General features: G+C 40.8%; 1 protein-coding gene across 2 annotated transcripts; it reads right to left on the bottom strand.

Annotated features, from left to right (window-relative positions):
• Positions 1-379: 379 nt before the first annotated feature.
• TADA1 (transcriptional adaptor 1) lies at positions 380-23304 on the bottom strand. 2 transcript variants are annotated; one of them, XM_003928078.4, is made up of 8 exons: positions 23061-23304; positions 14575-14666; positions 14252-14317; positions 8191-8288; positions 6594-6803; positions 4954-5105; positions 2633-2795; positions 380-2225 (listed from the first exon to the last, which is right to left on the bottom strand). In XM_003928078.4, the coding sequence occupies exons 1-8, from the start codon at positions 23132-23134 to the stop codon at positions 2073-2075; spliced, it is 1008 nt and encodes a 335-aa protein (XP_003928127.1). In that variant the 5' UTR covers positions 23135-23304; the 3' UTR covers positions 380-2072. The 2 variants fall into 2 exon arrangements, with proteins under 2 accessions (XP_003928127.1, XP_074245922.1); XM_074389821.1 differs by lacking the exon at positions 23061-23304 and adding an exon at positions 22772-22907.
• Between the last annotated feature and the right edge of the window lie 2896 nt (positions 23305-26200).

Genomic DNA, 26200 nt, shown 5'->3' with positions numbered 1-26200 from the left:
CAGAACATAGTCAAAGCTCCTGGCTGTCCCTCCATCTATGGGACTATGACATTTCACACATACTGCATAGGCAGCATTAAGGCCCAGATACATGAGTAGTCCAAACCAAAACTACTATATTCGAGTATTAGCTCAAATTCTTCCAAACCCTAAAAATTCTTCAGTATCTCACCTAAAACTAAAGGCTTGTGCCAAGAACTGAAACTAAGCTGTTGGTTCTCTTTTTAAATCTTAATCTATACATAAGTAAAGAAATTACATACCTGGCCAGGTGCAGTAGTTCAAGCCTGTAATCCTAACACTTTGGGAGGCCAAGGTGGGCAGACTGCTTGAATTGAGGAATTCAGGACCAGCCAGGGAAACATAGTAAAACTCTGTCTTTACAAAAAAAAAAAAAAAAAAAAAAAATTAGCCGTGCATTGCAAGTAGTCCCAGCTACTTAGGAGACTGAGATGGGAGAATCATCTGAGCCTGGAGGTCGAGGCTGCATTGAGCTGTTACCATACCACTGCACTCCAGTCAGGAAGACAAAGTGAGACCCTATCTCAAAAAGAAAAAAAAAAAATGGCATACCTTAATTGGAATCTGCTTTTTAATCTTTCTCATCTAGTACATTATTTTGAGAAGTCTCTACCAAGCCCTCATAAAGCAAGCAATTTTCATATTTCTTTAGAAGGCAATAATCCTTATAATGTTTAATAAACAGTTTTCTCCCAAAAGGTTTGTCACATTTAAAGTACAAAATCAAATACACAGATCCAGATACGTGAACCATATATACATATCTATATAGCTATTATTTAGACCTACACAAACCTATCTATACATTCTTAATTTGTCAATGCTATCCCTTAAGTAAAAAAGCAACATATCTCTTTTAAAAAACCTAGGTTTGTTATCAGTAACACTGTCGAATGCAAATTATTTTCACTTTATCACTTGAAAGGGTAGAATTAGACACCTCCTAGAAATAGGGCAATTACCAAGCATATATCCAATTTGTATAGATTTCTTTTTTTTTTTTTTTTTTTTTTGAGACGGAGTTTTGCTCTTGTTACCCAGGAGTGCAATGGCGCGATCTCGGCTCACCGCAACGTCCGCCTCCTGGGTTCAGGCAATTCTCCTGCCTCAGCCTCCTGAGTAGCTGGGATTACAGGCACGTGCCACCATGCCCAGCTAATTTTTGTATTTTTAGTAGAGACGGGGTTTCACCATGTTGACCAGGATGGTCTCGATCTCTCGACCTCGTGATCCAACCGCCACGGCCTCCCAAAGTGCTGGGATTACAGGCTTGAGCCACCGCGCCCGGCCTTAGATTTCTTAAAATACATTCCATATGAATAATTAACCCAACAAACTGCCAATCGAAGTCTTTGGACATACTAACTGTAACAAAATTTGAGTCATGGGAAGACATAGAGTTAATTACTTACATTCCAAGAGTTCTGTTTTGATTTTGGTTTTCAATGCAAAGACTTTATAAGGTTTAGTACATACAGCACTTCCAAGTCATATTTCCTGTGGAGTTATAGTGATAAATTTTTCAGGGGCTACCTCTAGCTATTAAAATTAAACTGGTCACTAAAGGAGGTATCTGATTTTTAACACTGTGGAGGTTATTTGAGCCAAAATGCAAGAGCACATTCTTTAGGAGAAAGGCAGAAATTTTAGACTTCTAGATACAGAATGTATGATGTCACTGAACACACAGATGTCCTGCTGATCAGGGGGACTATGTTATAACAACTTCTTTGTTCTAGACTGTCATCTATCTTACATGCAGACCACAGGACACTAAGCCTCAGGTACCTAAGCATCTCCATTCCAGGCATAAGATTTCATTAGTGCCTGCTCCCACAGCTGGAAACACATAAATATAGAGATACGGGTCATTACCAAAGATTTATAATTAATGGCTTCACAACAGCAACACAAATGTACTCAATGTCACATTTCCATAGGAAAGGTTATATATACACTATACACTTCAGCCTTGAAATGTGGACCCAAAAAACATTCAATTTTCAGTAATCGGTGAATTTGGTGAGGGTCCCACACCCTCAAATTCTAATTTAGCACAGCAAAAGCCCCTCCTTTGCTGCCAAGCGCTGGCGGTGAACTTTGTCTTGCTGCAGCTCCTCATGATTTGGATGCCAGAGTTTCGTGATGATCCTTTCAATGTTAAGGGCATAGACAGTATGTGTAGGGATGACTTCCCTGTGTACCTGGGATTAAAAAATTAACACTCCAGTTATTTTTCAGTAGACTTATTTTTCCAACATATAAAAGGCTTTACATCAACAAAACATACACGCAACTTAAAAACTTTCAGTCAGACACTAAAATCAATCACCAATTGGATAACAATAAGATAAGGAAATAAAAATGTTTTGAAATAGGAATAGGAAAACAAGGGATTTTTTTCTTTTTTTTTTTTTTCTTTAGTGGGGAGAGGGAAGATAGGCTCAGGATTGGAAAAATGAGGCAAGTATTAATAATGGCTTTCATAACAGACAAAACTGAAAAACACCAAGACAAGAAGTAGAAAAAAAACAGTCAATACCTCTGTCGACTTGAAGAATCTCTTAACCTATCCATAAATCTAGGTAAACTTTAAGGAGCCAAGACTTACCTGCAAAGCTTCAAAAAGGTCGTACATGTTCACCGGAGGCAAAGATGCAGGTAGAGTGTCTCCAGAGCATGCCAGTAGGAGTGCAGCCTGCTGCTCGGCGTCATCTGGGGGTGGGTGAGAAGCTGGATTCTGACCAGCACAGGGAGCAGTAAAAGCTGCAGGGCTGAAAATAAAAATTTCAGAAATATTCCTAGCATGGAGACAACTGAACAACAAGGACAGGACTGGCCTGCTAGAATCTTATTAAAAATATCTTTAATTGAATTAGAAATCCATTCAGTGTCTACTCCCGCAGACATGAATAGTCTGTAATTTTAATTTTTAAAGGCTGGAAATAAAACATAATGCAACTATATTTACCCTCCTTCCACAATGTTAAAATATTGGATACTGAACAAAAATTGTTTCCCTTAAAGGGCTTCCAGTTGAAACAACTAATAGACCTTAACTACAGGAATATAACATGGAAAACAAATAGCTTTAAGAGGGAGGTGAATGATACTGGAGAAAACTGGTTCTAAAATAAATGATAAGAAAAGAAGACACAGCACAGAAGCAATAGGCAAAAATCGAGAATGGGGGTCCAGAAGCTGCCAATTTCCTAAAATACAGCCAGATACAAATTGAGAAGTCAGACATGGTTTTTACCTCATAACCCAGTAGGAGATAAACTACACAATGCTGGGGACACAGCATGAGGTAAAACAAAAGAGTAAAGCAGTAACTCAGAAGAAAGCACAGTGGAACATTAGCGTGGGACTGAAGCATCAGACAAAAGCAGCCTGTTAGAGTAACAAGTGCCCAATAGACAGGCAAAGGCACTCAGAGCCTGGCCAGCAGGGCAGAGAGGGCTTGGGAGTCCCGCCAGGGCCAGACGCTGCTCCCAACATCACCCACTACAAAGGAGCCACTTTTGGGGGTTTGTTTTTTTTCTAGAGAAGAATGATCCCAAACAGATATGCCTGAATGCGACTTAGGCAATAAATCACCACATATGGCAATCTAAACAGTGAGCCCAGTTTTACGATGGGTTAAAATAGGCCCATGCCCCCTGTAAAGACCTTCAGAGCCATGCAATGGGCAATGGTACAAACTCCCACGTGTGGTAACAACACTCTGCTCTATCCAACTCTCAGCTTTTCCACCTACACCTCCTGCCTTCTCTTCCTGTAACTTGTCCACCAATCACCCTGCCAGCCTTCCTAGTCATACTTGTTTCTCTGAATGTGCAAGTCCCAGTTATCTCTTTACCTCTCTTCTTCCTAACTAACCAGATATGCAAAGTCCAGCATTCACAGGAAATTCAAGTCACTTCAGTAACCATAAAGAAAATTATATTACTGGTTTTTTGCTTTTCCAAAGGCTTAAAATTCAGACTAAATTCCATTTGGGGGAAGTGGAAGACAGAGGGAGATGGAAGGGTAAGAAAGACAACATAGGGATGAAGTAGTAATCTAGGTTGTCTCATAAAGGAGTGACTCAGGACATAGACACATCCTGAAGCCCTCAATGGGAAAAGGACACAGGAATCCCAGAGATGAGCTGAGAGACCACGTCTGCACAGCAGGAGGCCAAAAAAGCACTGTGATGACACCAGGCACATGCCATGATCTTGAGCTACAAGACCAAATTGAGGGCCTGGAGAAATATCTCCCACTCCTCCTCCTCCCACCACCAAGAAACCCAGCTGTGACCCAACAATCACAGGCCCTGCTTCTAATGGAAAGTAGGCTCACTTCACCGTCAAGCAGGTGACACCCCTCAGGAGCCCTCAGGATGCACTGCCTATGCACTGCTCCATTCCACCTAAGAGTCGCGGTGGGGGACAAGCACACTAAACCCACATGCAGCCAAACTCTGGAACTTCACTTCTGATTAAAAAGAAGGTACCAAAATAATTCACTTGATCTCAGGCAAGTACAGGACTTAAAAAAATAAAACTGTCTCCTGTTAAAGGTACTTTAAACACATGGAAACACAACCAATTATTTAACGGCGGTCTATTTCGTTAAGAGAAGTATAACCAACTAGCAAGGCTGAAGTGGGCGGATCACCTGAGGTTGGGAGTTTGAGACCTGCCCGACCAACATGGAGAAACCCCGTCTCTACTAAAACTACAAAAATTAGCTGGGCATGGTGGCACATGCCTGTTATCCCAGCTACTCAGGAGGCTGAGGTAGGAGGATCACTTGAACCCGGGAGGCAGAGGTTGCGGTGAGCCAAGACTGCACCGAGCTGAGATTGCACCATAGCACTCCTATCTGGGCAACAAAAGTGAAACTCCGTCTCAAAAAAAAAAATTTACAAGAAACTTCATTTACCTTTCTATTAAGTTGTTGTAAGCTACTACACTATTCTTCAGGTATGGCTGTGGGGTCACATTACTGCCAAAGGCATATTTAAAATGGCCATCTCGTAACCGATAAGCTTTCCTTCTTGACACAACTGACGTCAGTATATCTTTAAGGTGATTCTGTGAAAATAAGAAAAGAAAAATAGCATGATCTCCTCCTCTTTAAAAGCAAATCATAAAATTCCATTGACAAAAAAACGTTTATTGGCATTTAGATGGAGATGTGTATACAACCAAATGAATGTTCACATGAAGAGCCGCAGAGCCATACCAAAGGAGTAGGAGGATACGGGAAAGAAGGGGACAAGCTTATTTTCATTTAATAATTCTTTTTAAGATGGGATTGCCCCAAATGAAGTTTATTTGAAAAGTTTTTACATCTCTAAATTAGCTCCTCTCTCTCAAAAATGATTTTTAGATGACTTTAAATAAAAGTACACAAAAATGACTTTAGGCTTTCTCAAAAGCCACATAAACTATAGATATGTAGGAAACAGCACAAAATAAATTAGGTACTTGATTTGTCTTCACTTTTATGACAGCCAAGTACATAGGAAAAGGTTAAGGAAGTTTGTGAAAAGAGAGTGACAGAACTCATCCCAGGCTACCACTATTAGTAGAAGAGCCAGAATCAGGCAGCGTGTTTCAATTAAACCAAGGAAAATCCACTTATATCAAGACATTATTGTACTATTTATAATTGATTTGCACACAGAATTCACTTAACGTTTATAACTTCATGAGACAACTGTTACTATTTTTGAGGTACAGATGAAGAAAATAGAGCTTAGAGAATTGAAAAGAATTATCCAATGTTATCTGGCCGCACCCATTCACTATAGACCTCAATGTCAAATTAGTTTTGTCAAGTAACTAAATGAAGAAAATGAATGGATGAATTAAATCATGGGCAGTGGCAAGAACTCTGTTGCTCAGATGCCAAGACTAATGCTCTTCAGTGCTGTACCACAGCAAAAATAAGTGACTTTAATCTTCAGGATTCTCAATTTCATTTCTTTCCTTAAAAACCATTCCCCTGTTGACAAAACATCAGATCAAGCAGAAGGGTTATGCCATAAATAACCTTTCTGAAAAGCTTAGTCTATTAACTGAAGACAATTATTTGGATTGTAATGAGTGTCTCCTCCTAAAAGAAAACAACTTTCAGTCAGGTGCTGTGGCTCACACGTGTAAATCCCAGCACTTTGGGAGGCCAAGGTGGGAAGATCACTTGAGCCTATGAATTCGAGACCAGCCTAGGCAACATAGAGACCCCTATTGTTACAAAAAAATTCTAAAAAAATTAGCCAGGTATGGTGGCGCGTGTCTACAGTCCCAGCTCTTGAGAGGCTGAGGCAGGAGGATAGCTTGAGCCCAGGATTTCCAGGTTGCAGTGAGCCATGATCATGCCACTGCACTCCAGCCTAGGAGATGAAGTGACACTGTCTCAAAAAAAAAAAAAAAAAAAAAAAGCAAACAACTTCAACAATGACAATTCTGTGAAATCAGAGTGACATTTGGGTTCTTTTCTTGCAATACTGACTTTAAACAACACACAAGCCTATCACATTCAACCTGTAAAATTGTTTCTCCCAACAGCAAACCAACCTCCACAGCATAGACAACAGCTGAAACAGCTTCCTCGGTGACATTGTCCAGCCCGTGCTCATAAGCAGTCACTATCATTCTCCCTTCAAGCTGGCCTCGAGTGGGAAGCATCATTGTATGGGAACAAAGTTTCAAGTCATCATCATCTTGGGGATCCTTTGCCACAAATTGCTGGGCTCCTGAGAGAGGATTTTGAGGCTGGAATCTATGCTATGAGTAAAAAAAACTTTTAAAAATTATTCATTTAAAAATTATTCATTACAGTGGCAAACAAGACACAAAGTACTGCTTTATTGAAGTTGAGCTCCTACAAATTAATGCCACCAAAACTATACCACAGGGGTTAAGGAAATAAAAAAGTAATTCATGCACAAATAATCACAAATTCACAACGAATACAAGGTAATGATGAAGACATGAATTAAGGGGAATAATGGTAGTTTGCATAGTTTACTCTATTCAGTTTATACCCTGGTGATCACAGAATGTATGGCACTGTGCTAGAAATAATTGAAGGAGAAGTAAGGAACTATATTCAAACAAGTCAGAGCATTTTAAATTTAACTGTAAGTAGGTTCTAAAAGTACAAACATACAATGAATGATTCAATTAAGCCTTAAAAAGCCTAACCAATATGGCAGGCTAACCAATATGGCTATCAAATAACAAATATTCCAAGATAAACGCTGTGTAGTGTGCCTATTTAATTGCTGTTATTTTCTACTTAGAATTCTCAACACAGAACCTAAAATACAGTCATTTTCATTCATAAAAATCTCAGCCTTCCCCTGGGAGATTCTGATAGCCCATTCATATTCTCCATCATCACTGGTAGCTTTTGCTTAAGGCCAACATAAACGATTTTATAGTGAAGATGATTTGTCCCTGTTTGAAATTATTATGAAAACAACACGGTTATTTTTCCATTTTCCAAGTATAAAACTATTTTATATTGAACATGTCTTTTTAAACCAGACATGTCTCTCTAGAGATCCTGATGCCCTCCAGGTTGGATAGTCTTACTGATATAAAGCATAGAGTAAAGATGAAAAATAAATGTTTACTGATGTTAATCAATAAAGCTATCAATACCCCATAAACCTATAAAAGAGTCACTTTGGGGAAGCTGTTTTCCCCCAAATATATGCTTGAAAAAGCAATTTGTTTTAAAATGCTTTCAAATTTTAAAGCCAAATGCCTTCATGGCATCTCTGCTAGTCCCCAAAAGGCTCAGGGCCCCCCCTGAGCATAACCAAGATCCCACCAAAGAGCTCCAAGCTGCCTAAACCCTTGGGACAGATGTCTTCATCCAAGACACATTATTCGTTCAAGAAAAATACTTAGGAGAGAGAACAAAGACACTGTTTTGAATAACTGAAAAATCATTAGGTACAATTAATAACATTAATATTTAAGCAAGAACTACAAAAATTCAGACACCTAGAACTCACAATCCTTGAAACCCTTTTCTTCTCTAATCATATTCCCTTTTTAACTCCACTACCAGTATTTTGATATTCGTTTAAAAACTAAAGTTAGTCCCATCACACCAGAACGTCAGTCAGTCATTATCAAGATCTACTGAAGAACAACCTACATCAAATTTCTGACGAACAGAAGAAAGCTTTTTCTTTCCCTTGGGTTTTCCAGGTTTTGCTGCAGAACCCCCTGTCCAAGGCAAAGATCCAGCACCCTCTAGGAGACAGAAAAATATAACCATAAGTAAAAATAATGACAACTGATAACTACTAAGTTTGTTTTCATTTGGGGTAAGAAGCACGGAATGCTCACAATGCAAATAAATAATGAATGCTTCAATCCAAATCTTCTCTTTCTACTTCGCTAAATAGAATTATCAATCTTTTCAAATCACATTTTTTTCCTAGCTGCAACTAAAATTTTTTAGGAAGATAAATATTTTTATATTTTTAATTAATGTTTATTGGGTGTTTCGTCGATCAGCAGTAGTATTATCACAGACGTAGGACAAAATTTGCTGGTCTAAGATGATGAGCCAAGCACCTGTATTTATCTCCTCTCTCCTTCAAGTCTCCACGAAATATGAAAGTAAGGAAAGTAAATGGCACACTTCCACAACAGAGATTAAAAAAGGAAAATGAGGCCGGGCATGGTGGCTGACACCTGTAATCCCAACACTTTGGGAGGCCAAGGTGGGGGGGATTACCTTAGGTTAGGAGTTCGAGACCAGCCTGGCCAACATGGTAAAACCCCGTCTCTACTAAAGATATAAAAATATGCTGAGCATGGTAGCCTGTAATCCCAGCTACTTGGGAGGCTGAGGCAGGAGAATTGCTTGAGCCTGGGAGACGGATGTTGCAGTGAGCCGAGATCATGCCACTACATGCCAGCCTGGCAGACAGAGCAAGACTGTGTCTCAAAAAAAAGGAAAATGAGTGGCAGACATAATGAGATGTCAACAAATTTCTAGGGTGCAGACTCACAAAGCAGACCCATGGAAGCTGTAACCTAGGCTAGGCAAATGAGGCAGAAGCGCGTCGACCTGCCTGGTAGAAACCCACAACCTGGACTGGGAGAATGAGTGGAGTGGAAACCAGGAGGGATCTGGAAGGCTAAAAACAAAATTAATGGAAAGTCTGTATCCTTAAATCATCCACGCAAGCCTGTTCACTCACTCCCAAAAGTGGGTTCAGTACAAAATCAAAGTGCTGGGCCTCATATTCAAAAATTAAGAATTTCAAGATAATGATGGTACAGCACCAAACCAAGCACAGCAGGGCCCTTCTGCGTGACCGCAGTTCATAGGCCCATGAAGGCTCATTCCCACGCACAGAATGACACAGAGCAGGGTATTTATAATAGCTGGGGCAGAGGGTTAGAAGGAAGGTGGGGAGGGAATAAGGACTCTTCTCTAGTTAAACTGAACACAATTTCTGGGATTTACTAAGGTAGTTAGTATGGACATTGGTACCTTACAGCAAAGCTCTCTGTATATGGAAATTTGGGAGACCCCCAGTTTATTAACAGCCTTCTTGTCAGCTCACTCTAAAGCAAAGTCTTTAGACAGTTTTATCCTTCATTCTTAAACATGAAATGGACAAAAATGAATCACCAGATATTTGACAATATACTTAAATACAACAAGAGCAAGGTAAAAATAATAATAATAATAATGAGGTTCTAGACAGGAAATGCAAAAGAATTCTGATAAATTTCTAATTGGTATCCACAGAAAAGTTTGAGAACATGTTTATCCATGAAATAAGATGCTATTAAAATTGCTGAATTAAATAATGCATTCAACAGAAAGGCCAAAAGAGTTGAGGAAATCTCAAAGAACACATAGCAATAAGACAGAGATGTTAAAATCAGTAAATCGAGAAACAGATTGAAGCAACTATGAGGGCCACAGAGGCCCTACCGGAAGAACAAAAAACAAAAAGTAGTTGCCTTTGGGAATAGGTCTAGGGGTGGGAAAAAGCTTTTATCATGAAATCGTCTGTGCTATTGACATTTTTTAAACCATGAACATATATTGTTTAATGTAAAAAAAAAAGAAAAAGTAATACAACCACACTATAGTACACTTAAAAATAAAACCCAAAAAAATTTTTAAGAAAGAAAAGTCACCCATAATCATAGTAAAATGTTCCTGCAATTCTGATATTTTTTGAAAGTTTTTCAAGCTTTGAAAAAAAAATATTCCAGATGCCTCAGTTTAAAAAGAACCATTTGGAGGCCGGGCTCAGTGGCTCGCGCCTGTAATCCCAGCACTTTGGGAGGCTGAGGCGGGTGAATCACGAGGTCAAGAGATCAAGACCACCCTGGTCAACACGGTGAAACCCCGTCTCTACTAAAAATACAAAAATTAGCTGGGCATGGGGGCGCGTGCCTGTAATCCCAGCTACTTGGGAGGCTGAGGCAGGAGAATTGCCTGAACCCAGGAGCCAGAGGTTGTGGTGAGCCGAGATGCACTCCAGCCTGGGTAACAAGAGCAAAACTCTGTCTCAAAAAAAAAAAAAAGAACCGTTTGGGAAGTTCCTCTTACCTATGGCATGCACAGATCTCACTTGATAAGGTCACCCAATCTTAGATGATTTTCCCAAGAAATCTCTTCCTGATAAATGAAACTGGATGCTAGGTGATGATAGGAAAGTAGGCTGAACATGAAGATGATGATGCAAAAGAGCAGGCCTGCAAACTCAGCAGAGCTAACCAGCTGCTGCTGTGTGGCCATGCAAAGCGTGGTAAGGCCTAACCCTGACGAGAGGGAAAGCTTTTTAGTAGCACTTAGATTTCAGTTTTGATCCAACCCATCCACTTACTAGTTGGATAAGGCCTAAGGCAAGTTCTTATTTTGTTTTCTCTTCTCTGAAGTTTGTTTCCTTATTTATAAAAACAGACTAACACCTACCCGGTAGAATTGTTATGAGGATTAAAGATAATGCATAGAAAGTGTCTAGTATGCTGTAGTTACTCAACAAATATTATTATTAATATCATCTTTCCTGCCTAACTTAGAAAACTAGAAAACAACCCATCCATAATTGTGAGGTACAAAGAACTGTATTTTACTTTGAATAGAAATCTCTTTGTTACTAACAAATATTAATTTCATTTTGAGAAAATAAATTTGGGGAATTTTATCGGAAGAATTGTATATGGAAGAATACATTCTGAAAATCCAAATGCTTCTTCATTTATTTTAAAGTAACTATTAAGCATTAAGAATATCAAAGGTTTTTATCTAATTAAAATCAGTCACCTACACTTACTAATACCACTTCAACATTTGTTTGGCATTTTTATTTATTTTTTTAAATTTTATTTTATTTTATTTGAGACAGGGTCTTAGTCTGTCACCCAGGCTGGAGGGCAGTGGCACGATCTTGGCTCACTGAAACCTCTGCCTCCAGGTTCAAGCGATTCTCCTACCTCAGCCTCCCTAGTAGCTGAGATTACAGGTGCCCACCACTGCACCTGGCTAATTTTTGTATTTTTAGTAGACACAGGTTTCACCATGTTGGCCAGGCTGGTCTTCAACTCCTGACCTCAGGTGATCCACCCACCTCAGCTTCCCAAGTGCTGGGATTAGAGGCTTAAGCCACCCAACTGGCATTTTTTATTTTTAAAATCACTTTTTTATACATTCTTTCATCTGTTTTTTCATAATCCTATGGGATAGAAATTGCTGTACTTATTTTATAAATATGAAAACTAAGAACACCCAAGTAACTGTAATATGTAAACTAGTGGCAAAACCTACACTTGAACCTAAGTCTCTTGACTCTTATCAACCTGGGTTTTTATTTCTGATCACTACATTTATCTTTTGCATATATGGCAATTTACAATATACTTCCCTAAAAAGTAAGATGCAATCCTCGCAATATTGGCTTTTCTGATCAAATTAAATTTTATACAACAAGGTAGATTTTGATTTAACTTTGGACATAAAAGAGGAATGGCTAAAGTCCACTTCTATATAAATAAAATAGCACATCAAAAATCTGACACGGTGGAAGAACGTGCAGTGATGAGTGTGGTGAGGGTAGGGAAGCAGTCACTGTTCTCTAACACGACCCCACAAGCAAGTGCTCACAGTTTACTACACATTAACAATGACTTCTTTGAGGATCAAGGAATGAGGTGTTAGGAGACTTTATGTGAATTCTATTATTTTTTGTTTTGAGACACAGTTTCACTCTGTTACCCAAGCTGAAGTGCAGTAGCACAGTCTCAGTTCACTGCAATCTCTACCTCCCAGGTTCAAGCAATTCTCTGCCTCAGCCTCTGGGGTAGCTGGGACTACAGGTATGTGCCACTACACCCAGCTAATTTTTTTTGTATTATTAGTAGAGTTGGGGTTTCACCATGACGGCCAGGCTGGTCTCAAACTCCTGACCTCAAGTGATCCACCCGCCTCAGCCTCCCAAAGTGCTGGGATTATAGGCCTGAGCCACCACGTCCAGGCTGTGAGTTCTTTATTATACAGTAGAGGTAAACAGAGAGAAAGGATAAAAAAAAACTAGCCATTTATACATAAAACATGAGCTTTTGATATATGATCATCAGAATCACCCTAAGCCCTTAAAAAATTTCAGTTTAATCTACAATGGGTTGGAAAGCACAATTCTAATGGTAACTTTTGTACTCTTATAAATAGACATAAATTGCAATTTAGAAACACAAAAACTACTGAGCAGCATGACTTTTATCATGAAGAAAGTTTTCAGTGTATCTAATTACTTGTTTTGACTGATTAAAACAAGACAGTTGAAAGAAGTGACTTATAGCTTAATCTTCTCTTTAGGTTAAAAGTGACAGGTTTAGTTTCCACCACCCCCTCAACGTGCTACTGTCCCCTACCTCTTGTTCTCTACCAATAATCTACCAAACACAGGTGCAGAAGCTGGACCTTCCAGGTGCTATCTTACTTAAGAACATAGTGGAAGTCCAGGTCCCAAAATATGCTGCGGTTCCCCCATCACCCTGCTACAGACACCTTTCAAGTTAGGTATCCTTTAGGTATGGGACACCTAACACCAACTGCCCTCTCTTCATCCTCCTAACCTTCTTCATCCTGACTTCCCACCTTCTTTCTCATTTACTTAAGTCAGGCGTCCCCAAACTATGGCCCGCGGGCCGCATGCAGCCCCCTGAGGCCATTTATCCGGCCCCCCGCCGCACTTCAGGAAGGGGCACCTCTTTCATTGGTGGTCAGTGAGAGAGGAGCACAGTATGTGGCGGCCCTCCAACGGTCTGAGGGACAGTGAACTGGCCCCCTGTGTAAAAAGTTTGGGGACGCCTGACTTAAGTCATCTAAAATGTAGCTGAGTTGAGAGTCAGTATCAAAAGGCAATGTAAGTACAGAGACCATAGCCTGCTTTACAAAGGCTCTGTAGATCTGGGCAGTCCCTGCTGCAGTGCTTGCCCTGCGCCCTCTTGTTCCTGGGCTGTCTCCTTGCTCGCCTTCTGGCTATCCCGTTCCCTATTCTGAAGGACCCCCTCATGTCCCCCATCGAGCAAACTGGCCTGTGGGGGAGGGCAGCATGGCTGTCCGACTACAACATGCCTGGACCCAGGGTCCACCTGGGCTGGGACTTCAACATGCCTATGATTACACAATACCACCTAGGGAGAAAACGCCTGTGAAAACGGACATTCAGATAGCCCTTCCTTCGGGGTGTTAGACAAGAGTAGCCCTACATCTGGCTTGGCTGAAAAACACTTTATTGATGTAGGAGCTGGCATCATAAGATAAAGATTATAGAGGAAATGTTGATGCTGTACTATTCAATTTTGGCAACGAAAAGTTTGATGTCAAAAATGGTGATCAAATTGCACAGCTGATTTATTAACAGATTTTTTTCTCCAGAAATAGAAGTTCAAGTCTGGATGACAACGAAAGGGGTTCAGGAGGTTTTGGTTCCACTGGAAAGAATTAAAATGTATGCCAAGAATAGAAAATGAGAAATCATATCTTTTTCTTAAAAATCGTTTTTGCTTTGAAAAGAAAAAAAGATTCTATGAAAGAATTTGTATCTACATAATAAAATTTTTCTTCTGAGCAGTTTAAAAACATCTGCTTTACGAACACTGGCTGTGTCTATTAGAGAAAGCTAAAGTCTAGTGCTCTGCTAGACTGACACATACTGGAGGTATTTCCACTCCCTTACCTGGTGTAGAAACCAAAATCTGACAACGCGTGAGAATGGCCAGGAGGAAATCATTGTGAGAATGGACTGAAAAAGGGAAGACAGTGACAATCAAATTAAAAATATCTTCAACATAAGGAAACCACAACTTTGGTCTAGCTTGTCAGGATTTTGGATAGCCCCTACTCTGCCATTCTTTATACTTAATTTTAAATATGCACATTATTAAGCTAACCTTACACACCACAAAACCAAAACTTTACATTTTAAAAAGGTCAATGACTTTACTACTAATCCAGGAAAACTAGAGAAAAGTGAAATGACTCCACAGATAATTAGTTTACCATTATCCTGTGTAAGAAGTCTGTGAGCTTCAAGGTCAAACTCCTCTTTGCTGATCTTCTGCTTGAACCACAGCTTTAGGTTAGCCCAGTATCTGTAGGGGCAGAAACAATATTAAGAACCACAGATTTTGCTGCTTCTAGTTTTCTTTGTTTTTTTTTTTTTTTTTTTAGAGACAGAGTTTTATTCTGTCACTCAGGCTGGAATGCAGGGGCACAATCAGAGCTCACCATAGCCTTCAACTTCTGGTTTTAAGCTACCCTCCCACCTCAGCCTCCTGAGTAGCTGGGACTACAGCATGAAGACATGTTGCTTCTTTCCCAAGTTCAGCATAAATGCTCCAATTCTCAAGAAAGGAAATTTTGCATTACCTAGCTTCATGGGCTGAATTGTGTCCCCCTACAAAGTCCTATGTTAAAGCCTTATAATCCTACTACTGTAGAATGTGACTGTATTTGGAGATTGGGCCTTTAAACAGCACTTAAAATGAGAGCATTAGGGTGGGCCCTAATCCAATATGACTTGTGTCCTTATAAGAAGAGGCAATTAGGATACAGACACCAGACACATTCACATACAAAGAAATAACCACATGAACACACAACTACAAGGCTGTCGTGGTGGTGCATGCCTGTGGTCCCTGCTACCTGGAAGGCTGAAGTGGAGGGACTGATTGAGCCCAGGAGGTCAAGGCTGCGGTGAGCCATGATCACGCCACTACACTCCAGCTTGGGGGACAGAACAAGACCCTGTCTCAAAAGAAATAAAAGGGAATTGGCAGGCAGTCACAGAATTGAACTCATGATTCACTTAGAATCTACAGCTATACCTCTGTTTCTCACTGTCACGTTTCTAATAGACCTACTCTCCAGAATCCTGTATTTCAGATTTATATTTTAAAGTGTGTGTGTTTAACAGAGAGAGGAGTAGTCATTTATATTTGTTTTAGGTGACATCCTTCCCTTCAGATAAACTCAACTTTCAATCTAACTGGCTGAAAAAAAGATCAGTTTCTAAACATCTCAGCACAAAGAAAATGCCTGGGGATATGAGAAACTTGGTAGTTTTAAAAGTGAAAACCAACACCTAATAATAAAAATCACTAAGTAACTAACAGAAAAAATGACTTAACCCTTTACACTTTAACAACAGTGTTAGAATTTCAAGTGAGATATATCACTTCGCATCACGTCCACAACCTTTGTTTTGGTACTTAAGGAAGCTGCTTCTTGTTCATGGAATGGAATGAAAAATTCTTAGTACTTGAGTTTCTAACAGAAAAAAAAAACTAGATTTCTAAACAAGATGGTTTATAGTCTCACTGCTATATTATACCCACAGTAGGACCTCCCCTGTGTGTGGATTAGCTTCAAGTCATCTTAGTGTCCCTGTACGTAACTGACTATATACATATGTAGTTGCATGCAAAGCTCTGGGTTCATGTTTGTTGTTGTTATTTTTCAGGAGAAAACCCATAGCATTTATGAGGTCTTAAGTGGCCCAAAACCCATGACACGGCCATCTTTCAGGCCCATTTCACTCAACAACAAAACATGTGCAGCTCTAGAACTTGGCACCCTTTCCACCTGATATTTGCATATTCATTAGTCAATAGGTCAACAGTAACTTTCCAACAGCGGATACTTTCATACATTTAAAGGACAGGAATAATAATGAAAGAAATTTAAAAAGCTCCACAGAAAAACAAAGTTCTTTTCCTATCCCATTCAATGCAACAAAAAAGGACAGTAATCTGGAGAAAAACTCTATTATTTAAAAGTCCTATGTCAGTATTTTATAAAAAGCAAATGTATATTTGGAATGAGTAAACTTGTTCCAGAACTAAAACAAGGCTCACCAGGAAGCTCTGTCAAAATAATACAAACTATTTTCTCCAATGGGAAATGTTTCAGCCCAAAGAGCTAGAACGAGCTACCAAGGGTTAAAAGACTTGCTCTCCAATCCTGGTCCCTGTGTTAACTCACTGTGTAGCCACAGACAAATGACTGTTTCCCTCAACAATACTACTATAGTTTGGATATTTGACCAAACTTCATGATGACATTTAATCCCCAGTGTTGGAAGTGGAGCCTAATGAGAAGTGTTTGGGTTATGGGGGCGGATTCCTCACCAATGGCTTGGTGTGATCTTTCCTGGTGGTAATGTGTGAGTGCTCACGCACTCTGAGTTCCTGCAAGAGATTCCCCAAGAGCCAGTTGTTAAAAAAGAGCCTGGCACCTTCCCCCTCTCTTGCTTCCTCTCGCAAAGTAATCTGCACATGCAGGTTCCCCTTCATCATGCATGAGTGATGCAGCCTGAGGCCCTCACCAGAAGATGCTGGTGCCATGCTTTTGGTATAGCCTGCATAACTGTAAGCCAAATTATCTTCTTTATAAATTACCCAGCCTCAAGTATTCCTTTACAGCAACACACATGGACTAAAGACAAATACGAAAAAGTCAATCAATCCCTGTGAAGGTGAGGACAATGGGTAGAAGTGTAAGTGGGTCGGACTACGAAGCACTAGAGATACCTGAAGAATATTAAATAACATATGATCGTGGCTGGGCACAATGACTCATGCCTGTAATTCTAGCACTTTGGGAGGCCGAGGCAGGTGGATCACTTGAGGTCAGGAGTTCGAGACCAGCCTGGCCAACATGGCAAAACCCTGTTTCTAAAAAAAATGCAAATATTAGCCGGACATGGTGGCAGGCACCTATATCCCAGCTACTCAGGAAGCTGACGCAGGAGAATCACTTGAGCCCAGGAAGTAGAGGTTGCAGTGAGTCGAGATCGCACCACTGCACTCCAGCCTGGGCAACAAAGCGAGACTCCATCTCAAAATACATAAATAAATACATTAATAAATATGATCAAATCTTCAAAAAAACCCCAAAAAACCAGGCACCTATTTGAACATGGCACTCTACTGGCTACTATACAAAGTGAGTTGCTTAGCAAAGCCCATGTCTTCCTGGAAGCAGCTTAGGCACACAACCCAACCAGTCAGACATGAAGGGATGTTCAGACCACTGGATAAATAGCAAATAACTCATATCCAGCCTCCGTGCATAACCTTGTATGTTTTGCCTACTACCAAGGACCACACTTAAATAGTCAGGTTGTGCAAACCAAAGCAAAGTGCTCATGAGGAAATGTAAGAAATGACTGTACAGTACAGCAGTGTTACTATTTAACCAAGAGGCACTTTTTAAGCAGCAGGGAAAAGAACAATGAGAGAGGCCGGGCGCGGTGGCTCACGCCTGTAATCCCAGCACTTTGGGAGGCCGAGGCGGGTGGATCACAAGGTCAAGAGATCGAGACCAGCCCGGTCAACATAGTGAAACCCCGTCTCTACTAAAAATACAAAAAATTAGCTGGGCATGGTGGCACGTGCCTGTAATCCCAGCTACTCAGGAGGCTGAGGCAGGAGAATTGCCTGAACCCAGGAGGCGGAGGTTGCGGTGAGCCGAGATCGTGCCATTGCACTCCAGCCTGGGTAACAAGAGCAAAACTCTGTCTCAAAAAAAAAAAAAAAAGAACAATGAGAGAATGGAAAAACAAATTTAGAATGATACCATACCATTAACTGTTTCCGGCATAAAAACCTCTTTTGATTGCATTTTAGTGGGGATTCATGCTCTATCTAGATGCACCAAATTTAGTTTCAGCATCAGTATCTGACCAACATCAGATAGTCGGCTTTGGCCTTTAAAAACTGAATAACGAATGCTAACTTCAAAAACACTTCTGGCAGCTCTGAACCTGTAATTGATGAGTATGGGATCACAGAGGTCACCACTGCATCTAATCAAGGTTAAAGGCAATCATATACAAGCCAGGTCCTTCAGATTTATTATGGTAGGTAAACATTCACTTTCAAATATTTGTAAGCATTCTAAATGGAACAGAGTGAAGCTGATCATGTGCTTAAAAATGTAAATTTTAGAGAGATCCAAGATGGCTGATTACTAGCAGCTCAGGATTGTAGCTTCCAGTGAAAGCGCAGAGAAAGAGAGGACGTCACACTTTCAGACGAATTTTTGTTGCTCACGGACCAGGAGATTCCCAGTGGAGGAGGCCCACGGGTCACCAGCGCGACTCTTGTGGCCAGGTTTTGCCGGCGCCCCAGCACAGCGGTGGTCAGTGCAGAGTAAACGGGACTGGGTCCCCTTTTGGTCGACGTTTGGAGCTCCGGGAAGGCAGAGTCGCCCATTCAGCTGATTGAGAAAGGGACTCAAGAGGGAAGCCAGACGGAAGATTCCCGGGCCAAAAAGCACCAAAAATCTTAACGCCGCTGTTTTGGCGCAGTGGGTTGCTCAGAATTCCGCACTGGGAATCAACAAGTTGGACGTCCACTCAGAGACCTAATTTGAAAGTCGGTAATTATAAAGACGACAGGTGGATAAATTTACGATGGGAAGAAACCAACTTAAAAAAGCTGAGAATACTCAAAATCAGAATGCCTCTCCCTCTACAGGGGATCACAGTTCCTCATCAACAAGGGAACAAGGCCTGATGAAGAACGAGTGCGTTCTATTAACAGATTAAGGCTTCAGAAGGTGGATAATAAGAAACTGCTGTGAGTTAAAAGAACATGTTCTAGCCCAATGTAAAGAAACTAAGAACCTTGAAAAAAGGTTTAACGAAATCCTAACGAGAATAGACAATCTAGAGAGGAATATAAGTGAATTAATGGAACTGAAGAATACAATACAAAAACGCCACGAAGTATGCACAGGTTTTAACACTCGAATTGATCAAGCAGAAGAAGGGATATCAGAGGTCGAAGACCAACTTAACGAAATGAAACGAGAAGACAAGATTAGAGAAGAAAAAGTAAAAAGGAATGAGCAAAGTCTCCAAGAAATATGGGACTATGTGAAAAGACCTAATTTACGTTTGATAGGTGTACCCGAATGTCATAAAGAGAATGAATCCAAGCTGGAAAATATTCTTCAGGATATTATTCAGGAAAACTTTCCTAACCTAGTAAAGCAGGACAATACTCAATTCCAGGTAATACAGAGAACACCACAACGATATTCCTCAAGAAGAGCAACCCCAAGACACATAATCGTTAGATTCACCAGGGTTGAAACAAAGGAGAAAATTCTGAGGGCAGCTAGAGAGAAAGGTCAGGTCACCCATAAAGGGAAGCCTATCAGATTCACAGCAGACCTCTCAGCAGAAACCCTACAAACTAGAAGAGAGTGGGGGTCAATATTCAATATCCTCAAAGAAAATACTTTTCAACCCAGAATCTCATATCCAGCCAAACCAAGCTTCATAAATGAAGGAAAAATAAAATTTTTTGCGAACAAGCAAGCACTCAGAGCAGGCGTCCTCAAACTTTTTACACAGGGGGCCAGTTCACTGTCCCTCAGACCGTTGGAGGGCCGCCACATACTGTGCTCCTCTCACTGACCACCAATGAAAGAGGTGCCCCTTCCTGAAGTGCGGCAGGGGGCTGGATAAATGGCCTCAGGGGGCCGCATGCGGCCAGAGGGCCGTAGTTTGGGGACGCCTGACTCAGAGATTTCATCACCACCAGGCCTGCTTTACAAGAGCTTCTGAAAGAAGCACTACACACAGAAAGGTACAACCAGTATCAGTCATCCCAAAAACTTACCAAAAGGTAAAGAGTATCTTCATAATGAAGAATCTGTATCAACTAATGGGCAAAATAGCCAACTAGCATTAAATGACAATATTAAACTCACAAATATCAATATTAATCCTAAATTTAAATGTATTAAATGCCCCAATCAAAGACAGACACGCAAATTGAATAAAAAGTCAAAACCCATCAGCACGCTGTATCCAGATCCATCTCATAAGCAAGGACACACAAAGACTCAAAACAAAAGGTTAGAGGAAGACTCACCAACCAAATGGAGAGGAAAAAAAAACAAAAACAAAAACAGGAGTTGTAACTTTTGTCTCTGACAAAATAGACTTAATAGTAACAAAGACGAAAAGAAACAAAGGTCATTACATAATGGTAAAAGGATCAATGTAGTAACAGGAGTCAATGATCATAAATATATATGCACCCAATATAGGAGCACCCAGATACATAAGACAAGTTCTTAATGACTTATAAAGAGACTTGGACTCCCGCACAATAATAGCGGGAGACTTTGACACCACATTAATATTCGACGGATCAACGAGATAGAAAATTAACAAGGACATTTATGATTTGAACTCAGACCTGGAATAAGTAAACTCAGTGAATATTTATAGAATACTTCACACCAGGTCCACAGAACATATCTTTTTTTCAGTATCACATTACACCTATTTTGAAAGTGACCACATAAATGGAAGTCAATCACTCTTCAGCATTTGCATAGCATTTCACAGATTTAAATGAAATATTGGTTGGCTGTTTGTTATTTTCTTCCCTTATTCCTTCCTGTCTCCGCTGTTAAGTACAATTATTGGCATAAAAGAGGTTTTTAATACCTATTTTTAGATTGTATTCCAGCCTGGGCAATAGGGCAAGACTCCTGTTCTCTCTCCCCCTTTCTCTTTCTCTTTCAAAAAATAAAGAAATGGTGTTGGGAAAACTGGTTAGCCATGTGCAGAAAGCAGAAACTGGACTCCTTCCTCACACTTTACACTAAAATTAATTCCATATGGATTAAAAAAAAAATGTAAATTTTACCAGTCAGTATTACAAAAGTAAAAAGCTGTAGTAATTAATCAAGGTGAAAGCTGTCAATTTTACTATTAAATAAGTTGAAGAATATTTAATTCAATAAACAAAGAATAGGCAGACAGTGAACAGGAATATTAAAAGATAACTTTCAGTGGAACATTATAGTCGGGTGTGGTGGCTCATGCCTGTAATCCCAGAATGTTGGGAGGTCAGTGCGGGAGGACTGCTTGAGGCCAGGATTTGAGACTAGCCTGGGCAACATAGCAAGACCCTATCTCTGAAAAAAAAAATCTCCAGCCAGGACTGATGGGGAGTGCCTATAGCCCCAGCTATAGGCTTGCGGCAGGGAAGGATCTCTTGAGCCCAGATCAAGGTCGCTGTGAATTGTGTGATCAGGCTACTGTTCGTCAGCCTCTACCACAGAGCAAGACTGCAATTAAAAAAAAAAAAAAAAGTGGAACATTCTATCTTTGGGAATCAGTAAATGGTCATCAAAAATTAAATAATTGTGCTAAAATAACATTTTAATTCTAGTCTTCTTATAGTTTCAATTTTTTATTATCTTGTTAGGATGAAAAGCAGACAGTCAACTCCACCACCCCAAAATTTCACATGAAGGAAAAAATTCCAAAATTCATGTATGACATCCAAGCTAAGTAACTTCAATCCAGAAATAATAAAGGATGAAAAGAAAGTATTGGAGAAGAATTAAGTACTCCCAATTTGCTCCTCCACCAATGTCATTTAAAAGTACGTATCCATTGAGCAATGCAAATGTGTAGAATACCACAGAAGCCATCTAGCAGCAACGACACACACACTATAATTTTAAAGGTTTACGTTTACTTCCTATATTTTTGAAAAATAAAGTTGCAATAACAACGTTTTGAAAATTTCCAAACTCTTCCTTGTATCTCAGAGGTTCCCTCTATGCTGTCTGGCTTCGGCCTTGGCTGGATACTGATTTTACCCTCGGTCATTCTGCATCTAACCCGGCTGTGCACTCGGTCCCTACCATAACCTGGATGAAGGTCTGTCTGGGCGTCTCCGGGATCCTTTACAGCCCCTCTAAAGCATCAGTCTGGAATCAGAAGCGTGGGTCCCAACCCTGACTGTGACTTTTGAAGAGTTACTTATCCTCACTAGGTCTCAGTCTTCCCATCTGTCAAATAAGAACAGTAACAGTACCTATCTCACATCTGTTGTAAAAATTAGATAAGATAATACATTTAGAGAGCTAAAAATGTTTAAATGTCTGCTACTGCTATCATCACTATAATTGTCATAGTGTTTTATAAGTATGATTTTACCGCTGGGTCCGTTTGCCTTACGAAACTGCTGTCAAAGCACTTACCAATAATGCCTAGCAGATCACAAGAGATCAACAGACCTCCACCTCCAGGAAGCCCTCCAGGAGCGGCCGCCCCACGCGATGCCCTCTCTGGCCCGGCGCGTAGGGCCCCGGCTCACTCGGCCCACGTCGGCCTCCCGCATCCCGGACGCCCGCGCTGGGGCCCGCACTTGCTCACCTGGCCCTTGTGTGAGAAGTGCGCCTCTCCCGCCCCACCCAGGACAGAGCGTCCAGAGCACCGGCGCCCGCTGGGGTCTCCCGAGCGCCCGGGAGTCCGGGTGCCTCCAGGGCGGTGAGTTCGGGCGGCCCGCCCCGCCCCGGCCGGAAGAACCCCGAAGCCCAGCCGCCGCGGACTCAAGGCTGCACAGGCCCCCGGGCGGTGTGGGCGTCTCTGGGTCGGGCTGGCAGCCCGAGGCCGGGAGAGCAGCCGAGTGTTGTCCTGGATGCTGCGCTGGGGCAACTCTTACTGTTTCACGTTGTCCCCGAGGGCCTCGCTCAAGTTCTTCTTGGCCGCCTCCAGCTCGCTGACAAAGGTCGCCATTGCTCCGCGCGTCTCAGCCCGACCGCAGACCGCCCGGCCACCGCGATCAACAACCGAAAAACCAACTCGGCGGAAGGCCTCGGCTCTGGAAACTAAGCCCGCCGCCGTCTGCCCCGCCCCCAATCACTCAGAAGTCGTTTGTTTGGTTTTCGGCTCCGCCCGCCTTTTTGTAGGGAAGGTGCCCAGCCAAACTCTGCTCACTTCCTCCCGCCCCTCGAGTCACGTGATCCGTTTCACCTTGTAGCGCGCCCAACCTAAACCCGCGCGCCACGCCTCGGCCGCAGCGTCGCAGGCAGGCAGGCGCGTCCCAGCGTTTTAATTCTATTTCCGCTGGGGCAATTCCGAATTCGGCCCGTGGTCCTACCTGGAGGAGTACCTTAACCCTCCATTTCAAAAAGTACATGCAGTATCAATTTTACTCTTTCCTTGCCCTACTTTTCACCGAGCACTAATCGTCTCATACGACATTTAGTTGATTTATCTTGCTAATGTGACGGCTCGAGCACCGGAGTTCTGTTTTATTCAGGGTTACCCGCAGTTCCTAGACCAGCACATAATGGATGCTTAATAAGTATTTGAGTAAATGAGGTAATTATGTAAAACGGGGGAAATACACAGAAGGATAAAGATAGAAAAAGTGTTTTACCACCCCTGGGCAAACATTTAACTGAGAAAGATTTCTCCTTTACCTCGCACACTCTGATAACTTAAAATACTCTATGTTCAATTTTGTACGTTTTAAACCGAAGGATTTATCTGTAGTAGTGCGGTGTCTTTATAGTAATGTTAATGACAGCATGTTAAATACTCCCGCAGATAGAAGACACACAATAACTTGTTTCCCAGTTGTTAGACTGATTGTTTCCATTTTTTTCTATTAAAAGCAATACTGTAATATAGCTTTTGAAGCGTATGCCATAATGAAGTAAAACTTCTTTATGCATAAAACTTCTCTTTTAGGATTATTACTTTAGGATAGAGTCCCACAAATAGAATTACTGGATCAAATGATAAGAATATTTGTAAGTGCCTTGGTGTATACTGTCAAATTGCCTTCCAAAGATTTAAAAATAATCTTAGATAGCTTTTAATTTTGTGTAATTTCTCCAAAAAGGTCCCCTTAAGTTTATTCCTTCATTCAACTTCCTCACTGCTCAACCTAAACCCACCAGCCTTATCCTTGCTGCAGTACCACCCGTAAAGCTGGCCGGGCACCTTCTCTTCACTGAATTCATACAGTGAGCTCCTACTATGTGTCTGAAACTCTTTGAGTACTGGAGGTATAAAGGCGAACACGTCAGGCAAAGTCTTCCTCACTGTGTCAAAAATCCAGGTAAATTTTGACACTTTAAAAAAAAATTATCCACTTAAGTTTTCTATGGTTTCCCACTCTGCTAAACGAATTCCAGACTCCAGCATTCCGATGTTCTCATGATCTGAACTCACCCCACCTGTGTACCTCATGCACTCTTGGCCTTGCCACATAACCCCCACATTTGCACTCAGCATTCTAGTTAACTTGACTTTAACAACACATGGCTCTGTCCCTTTACACATTATTTCCTCTCTGCTGGTTTTGAGACTTATGGTTGGGTACCTCCATTTTTTTCATTCAAGTTCAAACATACATATGACTCTATTCAAGGATCAATTCAACAAGATTAGGAAAGGCTATAGATGTTTGGGTACATCTTCCAGGAAGAGTTCTTGTTTCTCATCTGTTTCTAGCCACAAAGGAAGGCCTCAAAGATTTTCGTTTTGAACCCATGCATGACAACACTCATACATCTAGCTCAATTAAATATTCCTTTCTCTGTCAGCGCTTTATACACCTATTAGCTCTAATTTTACTAAAGTTATTCAGTTAAATGTCCATTTAAACTGCAGTCTTAGACAATACATAAATGGACGTCTACCAAACAAGGTAATAATATAAATGAATACCAAGCTAGGGTGGTGGCACATGCCTGTAGTCCCACCTACGGGGAGGCTGGAGTGGGACGATTGCTTGGATCCAGGAGTTCAAGTCTGTAGTGAGCTATGAGAGCACCACTGCACTCCAGCCTAGGCAATAGAGTGAGACCCTGACTTTAAAAAACATTTTTTTTTTTTTGGAAAAAAAAAAAAAAAAGAATATCAAAAGCACTTGTAATTTGGAAGGTTACTTTAAAGAAACTAATTCTAATCTTTTAATTATAGCAAGTATTATACAATGCACACTGAAACTATTAAATAGCTTCAGAGAATGTGTGTCAAAATGCTTTATAAAGTGCAAGGAACTTGACATATATTTAGTCTGTTTTGTTGTTGTTGTTGTTGGTCTATTTTTTGGATCATCCCAGCTGGTCACAAGCTGGTTTGAGAGTAACTAGTAGAGTCAACTCAAATAGGTTGCTGAGAACAGACATCTGAGGATCCAACCTTATCTAACATGCAAGTATTTCTCCAAGTATATGGATTATGTATATAAATATATGTATATATATATATGTATTCTCCATTTATACAACAGAAAATTTCCTTTATATTATCCATATCTTTTTTCCATTTCACTGAAGGTTGGTGGTATTACTCATATATATTGCCTGTTTCTATACAACTTTTTTCCCTCATGAATATAATTGTGTACAAACAAAGGAAAACCCTCTAAAAAGTGTATTTTCATAGCTGCCCAGGATAGTCCTGAACTCCTGGGCTCAGACGATCCTCCCACCTCGGGCTCCCCAAGTGCTGGGATCACAGGTGTAAGCCACCATGCCCAGCCTCCTATTATGTTGCCTAATTTGGTTTGTTGGTACTTCGGAATGCAATGGAGGCAAAATAGCATGGCGTTAAAATGCAAACTACAGAGCTAGTTTGACTGAGCTTTGTTTGAATCCTGACTTCTTCTAATTTAGTTGTGCGACTCTGAGCAAGTTAATCACTGTATTGTAAAAATTAAATTACTGTAACATGTAAGAGTACATGAAAGCCTTGAAATAGTGCCAGATATGTAGTAAAAGTCAATATGTCATAGCTATTATTATGCCTAAACTTGTGTATGCTGACATTGCTAAAATCCCTTAT

Source organism: Saimiri boliviensis, chromosome 19 (assembly GCF_048565385.1).
Source record: "Saimiri boliviensis isolate mSaiBol1 chromosome 19, mSaiBol1.pri, whole genome shotgun sequence".
NCBI classification, from domain to species: domain Eukaryota; kingdom Metazoa; phylum Chordata; class Mammalia; order Primates; family Cebidae; genus Saimiri; species Saimiri boliviensis.
Note: the sequence above shows the minus strand (reverse complement) of the source record. Positions and strands in the feature narration are given on the sequence as shown.